Raw genomic sequence first — 19,325 nt, forward strand, 5'->3', positions numbered from 1 at the left:
CAGCACTTCTAAGCTTTTAAAAGTGCAGTTGGTTTTTATATGCCACTTTCCTTTACCAGGAGGAGTCTCCAAGTGGCTTACAATCACCTTCCCTTTCCTTTCCCCACAACAGACACCCTGTGAGGTAAGTGGGGCTGAGAAAGCCCTGATATTATAGCTCTGTCAGAACAGCTTTATTACTGCAGTGACAATCCCAAAGTCACCCAGCTAGCTGCATGTGTGAGAGCAGGGAATCAAATCTGGTTTGCCATCTAAGAAACCCTTGCTCTTAACCACTACTCCAAGCTGAACTGCACAGGCAGTGGAAATTCCTCATCTCTCCAGTCATTTTGCTTGCAAAGTGACAGGCAGGTGTTTCTGATGTCTTCCTGTGCCTTCATTTGAAGGGCAAGAGCTCACTTGGGAACCTAAACTGTGCTTCATCCGGGATATCAATCAAGGTTATAGTAACAAATCATGGCCAGGCATTATGACTAAATGGGGACTTTGTAAAGAAAGCGGCTGTGACAAGAATTATCCAAAGAGTCACAATTAAAGTTAAGAATCCCCAGATCCTATGAAGTCCAGGGGACAGCTCATGGTTTAGCCACTTTCCAGGACTCATTAACAACTTCCCTTTTATGCACATGAAGAGCTGTCCAGTAGCTATCTAGTTTTAGGAATGCAAGCTACAGCATGCAAGCCTTTAGTGTATCAGGCCCAAACAGCTATTTGCTACTGCTTTGGATCAGCACAACTTATTTATTTTCATTTACTTCATTCTTTCCCAGTTTTTGTCTTCACATAGCCAACAGCTAGCATCTGTGTAGCTGGCCTGCTCTCTTGTTTGAAAGAGCACCATTCCTGAGAATGTACCAACTCCATACATCTGAACAAAGAGCATGATGGACAGGTGCTCAGAAAGCTCAGTCTCAACTGAGACCTCCATCATTGCATTAATAGTGGGCTCCCCCTGGTGATATATGATGTTATCACATCCTAGTGAGAAGAGAGGAGACTGCTAAGCACTTCCATTACACCTGGCTGTCCTACTTGGGATAAAATTAAGGAAAAGTAGCCAATGCACAAGGGAAAACTCAGCAGTCATTCCCATGACATAATTACAATTCCATTAATAGGAGCGATCACTCCAGGTTACTAATCTAAACAAAAATCTAATGTGACCATCTTATGCACATGCCTGTCTGCAAGAAGGATTATAAATGAATTCTCTACATTGTTGTAATCTATATACTGTATCAACTGGCACAAATTGTTTGAATTTTCTAACATATCCATACTTCTTCTGTGACAGACATACAAACCTTCCCAAGTGAACAAGTTTAGATACACACACCTCAAAAAATCTACTATTTAGGAGTGGCGGCTCTGATTTCACCCGAGTTTATCCCTAATGGCACTCATGCTTGCAGACCGAAGAGAAATACTGTGTTCTGAGGTTACACCATACTTCAAAGGCTGAGAGTAAAAGATTAGCATCCAATAGCCCCTTTCTTACACTAGAGGGTAATGAACCAGAAGTGGTGTTTAACCAGTACATTACTTCAACTATACCATCCGATTTACATGTCACACGCCTGCAAAACCCTTTTCCTTACTTTTAATGGAGGCCACTGTCTGGATATTCTTGCGTTTCTCTGGTGGAGGGGGAGTCACAGGAGCAGAACGGCGTGGCTGTGGTGGGATCTAGAGGAAAACAGTTTAGAACTATCAAAGGCAGAAAACAAGACATACATTTGTCAGGGAAAAAAAGTTATTTTCTATGTAGGCACCAATTTGTTCTAATATTGCTCTTATTCTTTAGGGAATCCTCGAGAGGATAGCCACCTTCATGATCATCAGTTTTTATTTTGCAAAAGCAAGGCAGATACACTGAATATGTCGCTTTTCTCCCTCCTGATGACAGGAAAAGCAGCATGTTTAATTGCTACGTTCAGCAGTGCACTGTGCTTGCATTTGCACAGGCCTGTCAAACATGTATGCATTATGTTGCTTTTAGCCCCTCCACAGAGGCAGCAAACCATGTGCATACTAAATGCATTTTGAATGATCCATGCAACAAATTATTGTCACAAAGGGAAAGATTAGTGGCATGGAGGCTGTCTTTACATTAGTGCATTCAGAACAATTTTTACTTAGACAGGGAAAATCTGAGGTTAGACAAGGCCATTTACAATACTGTTCATTCCCTGCAGAGATGCCTTCCAGGAAAAGGTTCTACAGTCTTAAGATCCCTACAGCTATTATGCACCCAATTCCAAGTATGAACAAACAGGCTTGAAATAATGATTGCATAGCATGATACGTGAGGGGGATGGGCATGGGCTAGACCAGGCAGTCCTTCAGAAATCTGACGTTAGATTCGTGAACAAAAACCCAGAGTTTAAGAGAAGAAAACCTGCTATAATCTCTATCAAAGCAATGTTCACATAAATCCAAAGGGGAAGAGGACTTGGAATCCCAAAAGTAAAAATAAAAACTAAAATTCAATAATTAATTGCCTGAAATGGAGAAGCTATATGCGCATCTACATATACACCATAACTTCAAAAATACCCCCAAGATCTTGCAAGACCAGAGTTTGCATTGTAAGGTTGCTTAGCAACCCTATGCAACTACTTTTTCAAAAAGTAAGGAACAGCAGAGAAGGGGAGAAAGCAGTGGCAGAAGGAATGGGGGAGGGAACAGGCAGTGGCAGGAGGGTAGGGAAAATGGCAGCAGAAGGGAAACAGGCAGGAGAGAAAAGACAGGGGCACTGGGAGCAAGTTAAAAAAGTGGTAAAGGTGGAAAAGAAGATTAGGAAGCAAGTAATGGGAAAGAACAAGTGGTAGCAGTAGTGATGTATGATGGAACCCCTAATCACTGGACTGGCACACAGTGCCCAGTGACTCGTGGCATCCACTACCAGTCTAGGCTTGTGCTAAAGCCAGACTCCAGGTTTTCTAGTTAGCCAGGATTCAGGTCTGGCCAGACTCCATTTTCAGCATGAGATGCCTGGAACCTTCCCATTGTACTATTATGGTTCCCTTTCTTCAGAGATATCAAGCCCCACCTGCACCCACCTCCTGAGCCATTAGCACCCATTTTACCCATTGTTTTAACGCTGAGACAGCCCACATTACCCTCCAACAGGATATAAAAGTCCCTGTTCTGGCAAGCCACTTTGCCAACTCTGGAACCTTGGATCCAACCAGAGAGCCCGACAAGCTGCTGGACTCCATGCTGTCTCTGTCCCCTCCTCTTCAGGAACCAGTAATTTTCCTTCATTTGACCGAATTCTCTGGACTCTTTTCCTTTCAATGCTTTATTTCCCCCTCTGCTAGACTTATAGTGTGCTTTGTTACATGTTTGTCTACGTCTACTTATTTTCTATTAAATAAAGACTGCTTATTTTATCCTTATATATCTGTTGTCTGCCTCAAGTTCCTAGGGTGCAATGATCAGATATACATAGGCTTTTTGATCTTTTATAGTTACCTGATCTCTCGTAAGCCATTTCCCCAAACTTGGCATACACCTCCTGACATATCCAATTCAGGTAACACAGTGAGCAAGAGGACAGGAAGAAGGGATAACGGGGAGGGGTAGATCGGGTGTCGCCCTCCCCTGTGAGTTCCTTATAGGTCACCTTCTTGTTTCTTAATTCAGGCCAAGGGCAAATCATGGCAAGAATACAAAAAACACATTTTACTCTGGAGCAATTCATTTATAAACGTAAGGCCCAAACTACAGGTGGCACAGGAGATCCATGGTCAGGAACTCCCAGAGGGTTTGCTTTTTTCCTTCTGTAAAGCTACCATCAATTGGCCGGGAAAGAGAACTTATCTGTGCTGAGAGAAAGACTGAATAGAGAAACATTATATAAATCCTGCAATTTCTTCCCTTGCAGGGCAAATCATAGAATCATAGAGTTGGAAGGTGCCATACAGGCCATCTAGTCCAACTCCCTGCTCAATGCAGAATCAGCCCAAAGCATAACAATAACAATAGGGGGGGCACAAGAGAGAGCTGTGGAGAAACATCAAGGGGAAAAGAAAAACTCTTCCTTCCCACATGCTACAACTAATCCTCACCAGGACTGCTATTAGGTTAAAAAACAACTCTATGCAATATTGACCATAGGTGAACCCTTAGGTATAAAGTAGAAAGACATTAAGTCAACTGAACATTTAAATCCAGTGGTTCTTAATGTTTAATATATAATCACTGACCTAACCTACCCACCACTGCAAGTAAAAAATAATTAGGTCAAAAACAGTATTCCACCAAGGACACTGCATTTATGATAAGTGCCTATGACAAGCAGATCTCATGCTTATATCCAATGAGGCCTTGTGCCTTATGACCATTAGACATCTTCATAATGAATGTCTGATTCCTAGTTGTTATGCACCACTCTAAGGACCGGGGGGGGGGGGGGGGTTAGGATTTTGGATTTGTTTCCTTACAGCAGTGGGAGCAGTATAAAACAGTTCTTTTTAACTAGCTGTCAGAAGCTATTACAAGTGGGGAGAGAAAGGGCACTCTAAAATCCCAAATGTCTATTTGCCCCCAACATCCCAGGATTTGCAGCACGCCTCCCTTTAAGAATCACTGCTGCAGTCACTTGTAGATATTTCATCCCATTTACAGATTGTGGCAATGTAAACTCTCAGTTGCATTAGCCATGAATATGGCCTCAGGCAATAGAATCTGGACTAGTAAAAGATGCAAATTTGATGGTGCTAATGTTAAATTTGCAGACTTTTGCTTTGTGGTTGGGAGAGAAAGTTGCCTTTACAGCATCTGCATGATATTAAATGAAGGCGAATGTTCAGATCTTTAGATATATCTTACGTTAAACCTAGTTGTTAAGCACCAATGAATATATTTGCAGAATTCTTTCTCTTTTCCCCATAGTGAGGAAGCCACTTAGCATATTATAGCAGTAAATTTGCAATTCGCTATAAAACAATACTGTCAACATCCTTTTCATTAACGTAGTTGTATTATGGCTAGACATTGCCAGGTATTTTATAGAAATATTCCTAGACATAAACAGCAATGGACTGGTGACAAGCAAAGCAAAAGAAATGTCATTTGTGAAATACAATGATTTTCTGTTTACTCAAGGAAAAAGTTAAGTTTTCTAAGTCAATCAAATTTACAGTTACAAAAATTTACAAATCAAATTTACAGTTACAAAGAATTAGAAATTGCTAAAAGTACAGCACGTAGCTATTATAATCTGAAACTTCCCCCCAAATTATCACTTTTTTCAATGTAAACTGGAATCCTTAGGATTCTAAGAGTGTGTCCTGTGTACCACACAATACTGCCTTGATGATGGATAGGTTGTGTCCTCAACAACAACGCATTCCTTGATGTGACGAAGGGGCGATGCAGAGGCACAACGATGGGTCTAGGTTGTGTCCTCTATTCCTTGTACGTTCTCTTTGCCTTCCACTATCATCCTTTTACCCCTAGCATAGAATTGTCAGATAATTACAGCCAGCACACATATTTCTAAGGAAATGTTGAATGAAACTAGGGCTGCTTTCTGCAATCCAGCCTTTACTGAGAAAAGTCCAATGCTACCAAAAGTGGTGAGATTCTTACCGGGATTCAACAGTGTACTCCCTTGTCAACTCAGAAATGATTGCTCTTCAGCCCAAATAAAGCTCACAGCTGGTAAAAAGGGCACAAAGGAGGCCTTTCAAAATGACTGGCAAAGTGCCCCTTCCACTCCACCTGCAAGCCTCCACACGTGCAGTTGACTAAGCCCAGCTTAATCTTTCAATGAACTAGCTTGTAGATTCTGAAAACTGCTGGATCTGCTGACTTTGATCATTAATTAGCAGTCCTCCTAGACTACCAAATAATTCCATCTGAAATCAGCTTAGGGCAGGGCTTCTCAAAATCACACCAATTTTCCACAAAGTGTCTTGATTTGACTCTTATTTGTCCTTTAGTTACCGATTAAAATCTGTGCTGTCGTCAAAGAGTGCTGCTCAACCAATTCATTTTTGAGTGGGGTACAAAGTCTTATAGATAAGACAAAGGCATTTAGTTTTGCATAAACAAGGGTTATGTTTAACAGCATCACTTTTCAAGCTCTCAAGATGATGAAGTATTTCCTCAGTATTGTGACAAAGGTTGGGAGTCCATCTCATCTCAGGGTATAATGATACATTATGCCAGTTTAACAAGTTTCCCAAACACATGCTTGGCAGTTAACGCAAATGCAGAGACAGGAGAGAGCCGGAAGCTCAACCCTCCCCTCCAATGGCCCCTCTTGCAAAATCCTCCTGCCCTCACACTAGCATTACAAGCACAGGGCCAAGAACAGCATGGTTCCCCTCATGTGGTTCCATTCTCACTTTTGGACCTGGCTTGGGATTCTTTTGCTACTGAATCTTTCACACATTTTTTCCACTTAGAACTATTCTTTGGACAGCCACCACAGCCTGTGAAATGGCAAAGACTCGGGTCAGCTATCAGCTGTAGCTTGCCAAACCCCAAAGAAGAGCCAATGAGATAAAGAGGGGCCTGTAAGACAAACAGCAGAAAAATAAATTTCTCTCAGTGCCACTCTGCCACAGTGGGTTTCATAGAATAAAAACTATACAACCCATCACACCCTTGTATTGGTGGAGGGCAATTCTTGTTTCTCGAAGAAAACTAAATGCTGCTTTTAAAATATCATCATAAACAGGAGCATCAAAACATTAGAGGTGTACAGTTGGATACTGCTGACCAGTTAAAGCCAAATACGCCAAGCACCAGACTGGCAATATCCAGTACTACGGCTGCCCTTTGACTTGGTTTCTTATTTCGGTGTTACCACTCCAGTAATAGTGGAATAGAGAATCCTGTCAGGGAGGCAGAAGGAGCTAGGGAGGAGGAAGTGCTGCCCTGATGGTTAGTGGGCATTATTTTCAACAGGGAGGCCAGGTACATCTCATTGAAAGATATGGCTTGGGGAGGAGGTGCTCTAAATAAAGAGAGACACACCTGGTCTTGGGAGTCCAGATCTAGTGTCCACAGGAAAATGTCCTTAACCAGTGCCATGCCTGGATTTACCTGCTGTGTAAGAGCTCGTTCTTATATCACTCCAGTCTTAGGGTAAGGTCCTTGAAATTCCACCAAATTTGGTGATAGAAGAAGGTCCTCTCAAGCACATCTGAAGCCCGCCCACTCCACCCTACCCCACATCCTTCCACTGATCTGCAGGTCAGACTGAGACGTAAAGAGATGGACACAGGTCTGGGGCTGAAAGTGGGAGGCAGTACAGCCCCAGGACCTATAGAGGAGCCATAAGTGGCCAGACAATGGGCTGTGTGGCATGGGGACTGGCTGTCAGCCAACAGGTAGGTCTGACCCTGTGGATCAGGGGTAGTCAAACTGCGGCCCTCCAGATGTCTATGGACTACAATTCCCATGAGCCACTGCCAGCAGTTTCTGACAGTAGCTCATGGGAATTGTAGTACATGGACATCTGGAGGGCCGCAGTTTGACTACCCCTGCTGTGGATGGTTTTTGGTGTATGATTTTAACGTTTTAACATTATATTTAACTATTTATAAATTAATGTTGGAAGCTGCCAGAAGCCAGCAATGCTGGGAGGGGAGGAGTATAAATAGAAAAATAAATAAATGGTGATGGACATTGGGCAGCAGACCCAGTCCCTGGAGGCCATATGGGGAGGTAACACCCATGCCCTTTCTGGAGGAAGATATTTCCTTTCTATCCGTATCTTGCAGAGCTAACAATTCTGCTGACTTACTTATTCAGAACTTCATTTATCAATGCAGATAGGCACTTAGGCACCACAGAAGCCTTGAAATATGTTCAGTGCAGACAAAATGCTCTCTAGTGATCATGTTTCCTGAACTTCCTTCCACAATTTATCATTAACAAGAAAAACACATAGGGCAAATTCTGTTTTTCTTAATAGCTTCTTAAATAGTTTTTCTTAAAAAGTTTTGGTAAACATACTGGCAATGTACCCTTCTTAAGAAAAACTATCCCTTGAAATGTATTGAATATTTGAGGTACATTCTATTTGCACGATCATTACCTTGATGAAGGTTATAATTGCGATCTGTACCTTTAAGGATGTGGTAGTTTAGCATTCAGCTGCATGGAATTATGGGGGATAATTTTTCTTATGATGGATAGCCAGTATGTTTAGTGAGCATTTTTCTGGCTAGTATTAAAGCAGAAAAGAAAACGTCAAGAAAACGAAGATCATGGCATCTGGCCTTCTCAATTCCTGGCAAATAGATGGGGAAGAAATGGAGATAGTGACAGATTTTATTTTCCTGGGCTCCAAGATCACTGCAGATGGGGATTGCAGCAAAGAAATTAAAAGACGCTTGCTCCTGGGGAGGAAAGCTATGGCAAATCTAGACAGCATCCTAAAAAGCAGAGACATCACCCTGCCAACAGAAGTGCGTCTAGTCAAGGCTATGGTCTTCCCAGTTGCAATGTATAGCTGTGAAAGTTAGACAATAAGGAAGGCCAAGCGTCAAAGAATTGAGGCTTTTGAACTCTGGTGCTGGAGAAGATCTTGCGAGTCCCTTGGACTGCAAGGCAAACAAACCGGTCAGTCCTAGAGGAGATCAGCCCTGTCTGCTCCTTAGAAGGCCAGATCCTGAAGATGAAACTCAAATACTTTGGCCACCTCATGAGAAGGAAGGACTCCCTGGAGAAGAGCCTAATGCTGGGAGCGATTGAGGGCAAAAGAAGAAGAGGACAACAAGAGAATGAGGTGGCTGGATGGAGTCACTGAAGCAGTAGGTGCAAACTTAAATGGACTCCAGGGAATGGTAGAGGACAGGAAGGCCTGGAGGATCATTGTCCATGGGGTCGCGATGGGTCGGACACGACTTCACACCTAACAACAACAACATTACATGAGCCATTCTACAATATCACAAGGATAGGACTTTTCTAAATGTGTGATACTGGATCACATTATTAGTTGTGATATTTTCCTGTCATCTATGTACTATGTAAGGACCATGTATTTTGTTAACTATAAAATATAGTAGCCATAAATCACCGTGATTTTTTTGCATATTTAGCTAAGACAGGAGAAGAGGCAAAAAATCAGTACTTTTACAAATTCAGTTTCCCTTATAACTGTACTGAGGAACCATATTCTTTAAAAGTATTGTCATGGGATTCTAGCATTTCCTATTATTTCTCATAAGTACAGTGCACCAGGCTTTCTTCTGGAAGGGGATTTGTAAATGAAACACTACAGCTAGGTGTACTTCGACTACCTGCTATATATCGATAGCTGCCTACTGTAAGACAACTGTTAACACAGGCACTGCCATAACTGATCAGAGAAATGGTTAATCTTGTGTACTATTTTATTTTCTACATTGAAAGTGGTTTACCTCTGACATTCAATTTAAATTGCTTTACTCTCATCTTCTTTGTTCTTAGAGCAGGGAGACAGCAGGTAACATTTCTCCCTTCTATGCCTCAAAGAATCCATTGTGTCTGGGAGCATACAAAGTTTCTCAACAATTTAAGATACAAACCTATGTATTTATTTTATTTATTCATTTCTGAATTTCTATGCTGCCCTTCCCCGGGAGCTCAGGGCAGCTCACAGCAGTAAATACAAACAAGGGTTAAAACAGTACAATTTTAATACATTAAAAACCAGTTTACACTTAAACAAGGCAACTCCCCCCTCCTCCCACCCCCCGCTTCCACTTTAACTTATGCACTTGGATCACAGATTTCTCTGTGGAGCATAAGGTGGAAAGTGGTCCCCCAACTACTCATGTCCCAGACTGTTTAGGGCATTGAATGTATCGGCACGCTGAACCTGATTGGGTCCTCAATCTGGAGCCAGTGCAGTTGGGAGAGCTCTCAAATGTGCTCTCTCTCCACCGTGTTCCTATAAGGACCCAGGCAGCTATGTCCTTGGCCAGTTGGAAGTTTCTGGATCTGATCCAAGAATAGCCCTGCGTAGAGCAAGTTGCAATAATCTAATCTAGAGGTGATAGATGCATGGATCACAGTGGCCAGGTTAGATGGTAGCATCTGTGACTTGGACCTCCATCGATAATGAGGAGTACAGGATCACACCCAGGCACCTGAACATTGTCTATAAGATCCATGACATGCAAACATCTGGATCTCATTTCTTAAGACGAGACTTCAGAATGACAAGCATATGCAGAAGAGATGAGACCCTGAATGACAAGGATTAAATATGCTCAAGATATTACCTGGTAAAGGTTGCCTTCTTCATCTTGGGTCTCTGTGTTCGGCAAACTGTGGTGTCGCTCATATCCTGTCCGGCAGAAACCGTTGGGTTGCCTAGCTAGATCAAGATGATGATCACTGGAGGATGGAGTCATCCCTTGAGTGGATGGCGAATGACTTTTGCGGGAAACAGTTTCCTTACGATGATGTATCAACTTCCTAGCAATAAAAGTCATATTGAACAACAAGGCTTAAGGGTATCTCAAAATTGCAATCACACACCAACTGACCACTGCACAGCTAATGAGGCTCTATTAATGAAGGAATGAAGGTACCTCTATTGCATAAAGATAAATATAATTTAATGGCTTACAATTTTAGTACAACTAAAAGTGAAAAGCTCCTATTAAGCCCAGATCAGGGAAGGCTGGAGACAATTCTCCCCATATGATGTGGTCCTGATCTGAACTAAGCACCTCATGAGCAGGAATGGAGAATCTACAACTTACACATGAGTGTTATGCAGAGTGGGAACCTCAGACCCAAACTGTATTCTGTATCATTTAAAAACTAGGGAAGCTGAGTATTTCTGCTGGCAGTGATAAAAGCATAATATCCCGTCCCTGCATACTCCTACCATTTCCAAATTTAGCTTGTGAAATTTTTGCAAGATTTACAAGTGCTATCTAAGGAGTTCTCAAGAACTGTATAGCTCCCTGATTGATTCCTTCAATCTTACAGGCACAGGGGATCTTTAAAAGTCAAAGGAAACATTATAAAGGACCTGAAGTTGATGTTGCTCCATATATTTTTAAGCTCTTGAGTCCAATGTTTACTACAAATAATGCAAGATTCAACTTTACTATGCTACATTCCTTCAAGCCCATTGCATGAAGCAAGAGAAAGAAAATGCATGGTACCACAATATTGTATCATATACTGTATTAGGCATCAACAGCAAAAGCAGAAGAAGAAGAAGAAGACTTGGTTCTTATATGCTGCTTTTCCCTACCCGAAGGAGGCTCACAGTCGCCTTCCCATTCCTCTCTCCACAACATCCCTGTGGGGTGGGTGAGGCTGAGAGAGCCCTGATATCACTGCCCGGTCAGAACAGTTTTATCAGTGCCATGGCGAGCCCAAGGTCACCCAGCTGGTTGCATGTGGGGGAGTACAGAATCGAACCTGGCATGCCAGATTAGAAGTCCGCACTCCTAACCACTACACCAAACTGGCTCTAAGGAAAAGAGTAGGCAGAATTCCAGATCTGTTATATCAGTTTAGCCCCTGACCAGCAACTGCATGTTTTAAAACTCATTTGTATTCAGATAATGTCTTCATTACAACTATTGTTCTCAAACTGTCTTGAGCAGGGGTGGGCAAACTGTGGCCCTCCAGATGTCCATGGACTACAATTCCCATGAGCCCTTGCCAGCAAATGCTGGCAGGGGCTCATGGGAACTGTAGTCCATGGACATCTGGAGGGCCACAGTTTACCCACTCCTGGTCTTGAGCATTCTTTCTTCCAGCTAGCTCAACTTACTGGAGGACATCCCTCTGCTCCAAGTTGTATTTCCCCCCATTCTTCATTGCTGCATTATGAATAGCCTCAATAGCTCTGTCAATAGACTGCAGAACCACATCTTGTTCCAGCACCTGAGGAATAAAACATGCCACACGTTAAAACCCCGTCACTCTCACCTCCCCATCAAAGTTTAAAATGACGATGTGAGGCTGACAACCACAGCCATCGTACCCCCTGAAACTCTCACATTGTTTATTATTCTCATAACCACAGCACACATTTACAATAGAAATCAATTTCCCCATTCTATTTCTTGTAGTTATTTGATAAAGTTTCAGGTTTTTTTAAGGAATACAATATTTTCTTCCTCCTTTTTTAAAGCAATATACAAAATGGATTCTGTCTGTTCAAGATTTATAGGTGGAATTGAAAAACGTTTGTTTGGAAGCAGCTGTGGATACATCACAGCTCCCGTCACCTATCCTGGGGCCCTGGAGTCCCAGCAATTCATTACGCAGAGATCAATGGCAAAATTTCAGAGGCACAAAGCAGCTCTTCAGATCAATTTCACATTCAGATGGCTACAGCAACTTTTCTACATTCCCTGCAAGTTCTGACAAGTTTACCTCCTTTTGTTGCCTTTGCTTCTGAAATCGCTTAATGACTACATTTTCTGTCCACTTCTTTAGATACCAGAATCGTATGTACACAAGTTCAGGTTACTAGACACCCAAAATTCATACAGTTGCTTGTTCCTTCGGGGACTTTCCTCTTTTATCATGCTTATATTTTGCTGCACATGGGTCACCCAAATTCCAGGCCTCTACCTTTACTATATCAATTGCCCTCCCAGTAAGCATATACAGATATCAAACATTTTAGTCAAGGTATCAAATTTACTGAAATGTATTTCCATCAGAAATGTAATATGTTTACACTGAGACAAATTTAACACCAGCAGTTTCTAGCTTCTGTTACTAACAATACAGACTTGTCATCACAGAAGTCCCTCCAGTCTTCCAATCGGGATATACATCGACCCTTAAAGCAGTGGTCCCCAACCCCTGGTTCAGAGACCGGTACTGGTCCGTAGGTCAGTTGGTAACAGGCCGCGGCTCCTCCTCATCCTCCTCCCCGGCTGCTGCCTCGGCGGCTGCCCTGCCACTCTGCCGCGGGCTCACCTTTGGCTGGGGCTCCCCCTCGGCATGGCACTGCACAGCTGCTGCTGGCAGCACCCCCCAGCAGGCGGCGGGAAGTCAGGGGCGCCGGCAGGAAGCAAGTGAAGCAGGGGCTCAGGCGGTGACGTCCCTCAGCAAAAGACTATCCCCCCCCCCGGGCCTCAGTAAAATTGTCAAGCATTGTCCCCGGTGATAAAAAGGTTGGGGACCACTGCCTTAAAGGACTATTGGTATGACCACGGTGTTCTATGGACAGAGAGCTGTAAAAGGGGATTAAACAAATATGGGGGGGGGTAGTTCTACAGGCTACTACCCTTTATGTCCAAATAGCACTTCAATGTCCAGTCAGTAGTATACAGCTGAACCCTAGCTGCAGGGGGGCAAAAGGTGAGGCAATGATCTCCATGCCCTTTCTGAGGAATGATATTGGTCACTGTGGGAAAGAGAAAGCTAAACTACACATATGATTGGCCTGATCCAGCAGTGCTCTTCTTTTGAGTTTATTCTATTTGACTGACTGATAGCATAACACTGTCAAGAGAGCAGGCCTCTTTGTTTTCTTTTGTTCAACCTAAAACTAAAACAGTGACTCAGAGGGAGAGACGATGGACGCATTCAGTGGTATAGGATGTCTTATCAACCCTAAATGTTTCAAGGCAGCCCTAAGTGGACCTACACATGCCATCATCTTGTTAACATAAGGATTTGTGGAAGATTGTTCAACTGGATATCTGATGTAACTGCAGAACACCAGATATTAACTGGCAATCTCATCTGATTGGTCATCAGAGCATGCTGCAACACAAAGGAAAGATCTGTCATTTGACTTTTGCCCTTTGCTTGGATTACAACAGGCCTTGGGATGCTTTTGACTGGGGTGAGCCATGATGGCCAGACACCTGTTGTTTTTGGACCTTGAAATTATCGTGGAAATTCGCCTTGCTAAGTAATCTCTGAATTAGTTAGCCATTGCTTGTCAGTGTCTAAGTTAGATATTAGTGTTGGTATTTTATTTGTACTATTCTTTGTTGCAAAATCCTGTACATTATTTTAATAAATCACTTTAATTATATTTGCCATGTTCTTAAATTCAGGAGGCATCAATATGAATCCTGCACTTTGGCTCATGTTGGCTACAGCTGCTGAAGTATCCTATATACTCGTGTATAAGCCTAGATTTTCAGCACTTTTTTCACACTGAAAAAGCCCTCCTCAGTTTATACAGGGGTATATATGGTGATTGAAATAAAAGCTTTCTCCAGGCAGCCAATCATTGGATTGCATTTTGCAAATGTGTACTGCAAGCAGAGCTTGCTCTGACTTGTGTTTCTTTTAAAAGTTGATTTTTACAGTCTTTCAGTTTTCAGTTTTACAGTTCTTTATTTCAGTGTTCTGTTCTGGGGGGGCACTGCAGTTGTAGTTAGAGTTGTCCATTCTCCCAGTTTGGTAGCTGTTGCACTTATTGTAGTAGGTTGCCAACTTCGGGTACTGTTGTTCTGCTCTGGTTTGCTGGCCTGGGGGGCACTGTTTGGTTCTCCTGCCAGAGCTGTTCTCACAGAGCAGTTCTTCCAGAGCTCTCTCAGGGTATCTGGCATCAAGAGAGGAAGGGAAGGCAATTGTAAGCCGCTTTGAGACTCCTTTGGTCACTGAAACTTAGGGCACAAAAACCAGCAGCTATTCATCCTCTTGACTTTTTTGTATTTGTTGGGAGAGGCTGGATGGAAGAGCCTGTGATGATGGAGCATTTCTCACCCTCAGGTTATATGCAAGTCAATAAGTTTGCCCATATTTTGTGGTAAAATTAGGTGTCTCAGCTTATATGCGGGTCAGTTTATGTGCGGATACAAATTATCTACGGTAATTTGTTTTGGGACTAGCCTTTTCAGTATGCAACTTTACAATGTTAGTTTCTTGTTTACACTGGGGAAGGGCTAGAAGCTCAGTCCCTTGTCTCTGGGGCTGGTAATAACAGCAATACCTTGATGTTCACTTCAGCCTTTTGTTTTGTGTGTCCCTTGCCCACACCAGCCACTCTCCTGAAGCAGGCCCACCTGGCGATGTTGTGGAGGTGGGGTGTGTATGACAAACATTTCTTAGATTTTACATATTGTTAATGCCAACTAAAAGTTCAAGTTGGAAGGCAAAGAAAAAGGAGCTGTAAAAATGAAAAAAGAAAATACATGAACGTGGAGGAATTTTGCAATTCAAAATTACTGTTCATTTCATTATGCCTGAATACAAAGCAACACGCATAACTACTATAACAGGCAGCTAGCCAAAAGGCAGCTTTCAGTCCGGACTGAAGAGTAGCCAACTGCGCCAACTAGCTGGATTGAAGGTGGGCAACCCAAACCTATCTCTCACAGAAACTAAATGGGCACAAAGTACAACCTGAAGAGAGGTAAACTCTGCCTCACTTGCTGCTGAAAGACACCTACTCCTATCACAGTATAGCCATTTCTGGCATTAGCTAGGCATGGATATGGCTCTGGAGTTTGTGATAGACTCCCCACAGTAGCAACTATCTTGATAAGTTGGGTCAGCTTCCAAAGCAATAATAACATTACCAGTGCTGAAGCCAAGGATCTAATTTATTTACAACATTTTAATGCTGCCTTTCCAGCCAATCAGGGTTCCCAAGGCAGCATACATTTTGAACAATTTGAACAATTAAAAACAGCATTTAAAAATAAAGGAATACAATAAAATACAAACAACCAATACCAAAACTAGGGAAGATGGCTAATAATGGTCACTGAGAATATTGCCAAGCCAAAAAGTTTTCCCCTGCTGAGGAAAGAGAAGGAGACAAATGAATCTCCTGGGGAAGGAGTTCCTAAGTTTTGGTGCCACAATTAAGAAATCCCATTATTCAGCCATCACCTGTCTAGGTTTATATGGTAAGAGCAATCACAGCAGGGCCTCTGAGAATGACTGGAGTGAATGGGTAGATTCGTATGTGAGAAGGCAGTCCTTAAAGAATGTTGGTTCCGGGCTATATCAGGCTTCAAATGTCAATTCCAGCCTGGAAGTCAGAGTAGATGGAACAAGACTGGAGTGATATGATCTCTACCATCCACTCCAGTCAACAATTCCATACAGTGGAACACAGAACTAGCTATTCAGACTTTCCATACATATATCATATAGCACAGGGGTGTTCAACCAGCGGGCCGCGGCCTGGTACCGGGCCGCGAAGGCCATGGTACCAGGCCGCCAGCGGCCGCGCCTGCCTTCCCCCCCCCTGCAGTGAGAGGGGGGGAAGAGGCAGGCACGGCCACTGGCACGCCAACAACGCAAACGTGCACACGCGGAGCCGCCGCGCATGCGTGTTTGCGTCCCCTGCTGGCGAAAACGCACACGTGCGGCTGTTCTGCACATGCACGTTAGCGCCACCTAGTGGCGGAAACGTGCATGTGTGGCAACTGCGTGTGCGCGTTTACGTGCAGCTGCTGCGGCCAGGCCGCCGGCTCTCTCCCACCCTTGGAGGCGGTCCCCGACTACAAGAAGGTTGGGGACCGCTAATATAGCAGAATAGTTGACTAACATTCACCCCAACGCCTCAAATAGTATGAAACCCAACTTGCAGCTCTTCAGAAAACTGGGCATTTCTGCACATCAGAAAAAATATTGTTATGCCAGCTGAATGGCATGGCACTAAATATTATTGCACCTCCCAACCCCTCCTCACCTTTTTGCTGTCTTGCTTTCATCTGCCACCTTTTCACACTTCTCACCCTCCACAAGTGCTTCAGGAAATGGCAGAAGAGAGCAACACGCTATACATGCAACTCTCTTCCGCCTGTCAATCAATCCAGGCAGCCAAACCTCTTTCTCCATGTCTCCTGGTGCCCGCTAAATTTTTTAAAAATTCATATTTCTCTGTTTAAACACCTATGCATATAACTTTTGAAAATTAATCTCATTCCTGATTTTTTTGGGGGGGGACTATAGAGAGGCATGCTTTATGTTACAACTGTGGGGGGAGGGGTTATTTCTGGCATCACCTGTATGCTTGTCCGCCTATTCATTGCTCCAGAATGTTAGATCTTTTAAAAAAGACATCCCTGTCTCCAGTAATAAGGGAGAGGTAGGTGGGTACAAGGGCGGGACGAGGCAGGCGCCTTTAGAGTGCTTAAGCCTCCATAACTTTCCCTCTGCCGGTTGCTCTCCCTTAGCTAGTGCTAAATAGATTGGGGAATCCACTTCATGCGAGGATGTAAATTGGAGGAGGTAGCCAGCCAGTTACTGCCCAGACGTTGGATGCTGGCGATGTCATATGGCGGGGCCAGAACATAACGATCAAGGACAATCGTTATTCTTTTCTTTTGTAACTCCCCTGCAATCCACGAAGGAAATCCATAAAGATTCCTGTAAAACAACAGCAGAAGGCTTCTATTTCTTCAAGGGGTTAGCCAACAGAATAGGAGTTTCAGCAAAGCACTGTGGATCATACAATACACTAATTATTATGCCAAATGAATATTTAAAGCTTCCTGTGAATTCTGTTGATATTTTCAACATGAGACAAAGAAATGAAACTCCCTGCTGGGGTAGGTGATGGTTCATTGGTAGAGATTTGCTTGGAATGCAGAAGATCTCAGGTTCAATACCCAGTATCTCCAATGAGAGGGATCTGGTAACAGGCGATAAGGAAGACCTCTATATGAAACCCTGAGAAGCCACTGCCATTTAAAGCAGATAATACCCCTTCTGAAATACCAGTGGCTTGACTCAGTTAATATGTTCAAATGTCAACATTTTCAAGTGATACAGCAGATATAAGATTGGGAGAAATGGGAGGAGGATTCTATATTATAGCACTGTAGATCAAGGCACTGTCAGTCAACATTCCTTATAGTTAGATATTAAAATTTGAAATTGGCAAATTGGGTCATCATTTAAAATCAGAGCTGGAAGAACCAGGCAGTCATATGGTCAGTCCTATTTTCTGCCCAAAATGTAGCAACTAGCACCTCTCCTTCTAAGCAACCCAGTACATTCTGATTATCAGAATGGTACTACCTGTAAAATCCAAGAATATTCAAACTACCAAATATCACATGCCTGGATTTTATAGAGTTGCTCCAACTTTAGGCTCCTGAATTTTACCAAGACTTGGTAGAACTGATATTTTAATGAAACACCAAAGAATCATAGAGTTCAAAGGTACCTTCAGGGTCATCAAGTCCAACCCCCTACACAATGCATCCTTCCCCATAGACAAGATTTTGATGTTGTCATCACCTGGACTTCCAGGTTATAAAAATACACTATCCTTGCCCACAAGTAACATGGTTGCACTTATCTGCAACAGTTGTTCTCAGAGTGGTCTTCTGTGCAGGGACACATTGAATTGTGCAGGCACAGGCCAGCAAGGGGGATTAAGATCCTAAATCTTTGCAGAAGATTTGAAGTATTAGGAGTATGCCCCTGCCCATATGTCTCACACCAGAGTTTTCCCATCCAAATTGGCATGTGACAGAGGCAAGAATAATGCTCTTTCCTTACTCCTATCTTCGCCAACTTGGAGAAGACAAGCCCTCAGAGCAAGGAGCCACAGCAGAAAAAGGAGCAATGTGTACCTGAACAGAAGACCATTTGATGAACAACTATTGCAGATAAGTCCAACCCTGTTTTCATCTTCATGGTGTCTGCACAGTCCAACAGTAGCAAGCTCACTGAGATGGGTGTGAGCTGGTCAGTGAAAAGGTGACTATAGCACAGCTCTCCCAACAGCTGCCTCATTTTTGGCATTCACATTGATGGAATAGGGTTTTGCAGACATGGATGGAGAAGACCACGCAGTAGCAGATGTTGTTTGGAGAGACCCTGCCAAGAAAGGCGGCCAAAGGGGCCTGAGCTCTGGTGGAGTGAAAAAAACCAAGACAGGTCAACCACTAAGTGTATCCATTTCAAGGCCAAACTACCCACTGATATAGTATTTGAGATGAGACAGCTTTCTCTTTACTAGTACCAGCAAAGCAGGAACTCAATGCCTGGACAAAAGGATCACTTTGTCTTTATGAAACTTAGTGAACAGAGAGTCACAACACAAAGCACGCAGCTCTTCCAGTCTGTACACAGAGGTGCTCGTTACCAAGAATGCGGTCTTATATGAAAAGTAACCCTGACCTGGGTCACCCAAGCCAGCCCAATCTTATCAGATCTTGGAAGCTAAGCTAAGCTTCAGTCTTCACCGATGCAGCTGGCCTGCACAGTCCCATGTGGGGCTGCACAGAAGCCACAAAGGTGACCACCATCAAACTGAATGCAGCCTTTCGGTGGAACAGGAGGTTCTTTAATGTCCTTTGACATTTCACAGATGTAAGCTAAAAACGGTCAATTAAAACGTAGCATCCGTGTCGGCTATCGCCTTTCTCATCTTCCCACTTCCTCTTTGATTTTTGTCA

General features: G+C 43.2%; 1 protein-coding gene across 3 annotated transcripts in view; it reads right to left on the bottom strand.

The window, feature by feature from the left end:
* NCKIPSD (NCK interacting protein with SH3 domain) overlaps window positions 1–19,325 on the bottom strand; it is a 117,501-nt gene that overhangs the window by 57,341 nt on the left and 40,835 nt on the right. For all 3 annotated transcript variants that reach the window (XM_077325432.1, XM_077325434.1, XM_077325435.1), the window contains exons 2-4: window positions 11,753–11,865; window positions 10,236–10,431; window positions 1,599–1,686 (exon numbers count right to left, since the gene is read on the bottom strand). In XM_077325432.1, coding sequence (XP_077181547.1) covers window positions 1,599–1,686; window positions 10,236–10,431; window positions 11,753–11,865 — 397 coding nt within the window. The remainder of the gene's footprint in view (window positions 1–1,598; window positions 1,687–10,235; window positions 10,432–11,752; window positions 11,866–19,325) is intronic.

This window comes from Paroedura picta, chromosome 3, assembly GCF_049243985.1.
Source record: "Paroedura picta isolate Pp20150507F chromosome 3, Ppicta_v3.0, whole genome shotgun sequence".
NCBI classification, from domain to species: domain Eukaryota; kingdom Metazoa; phylum Chordata; class Lepidosauria; order Squamata; family Gekkonidae; genus Paroedura; species Paroedura picta.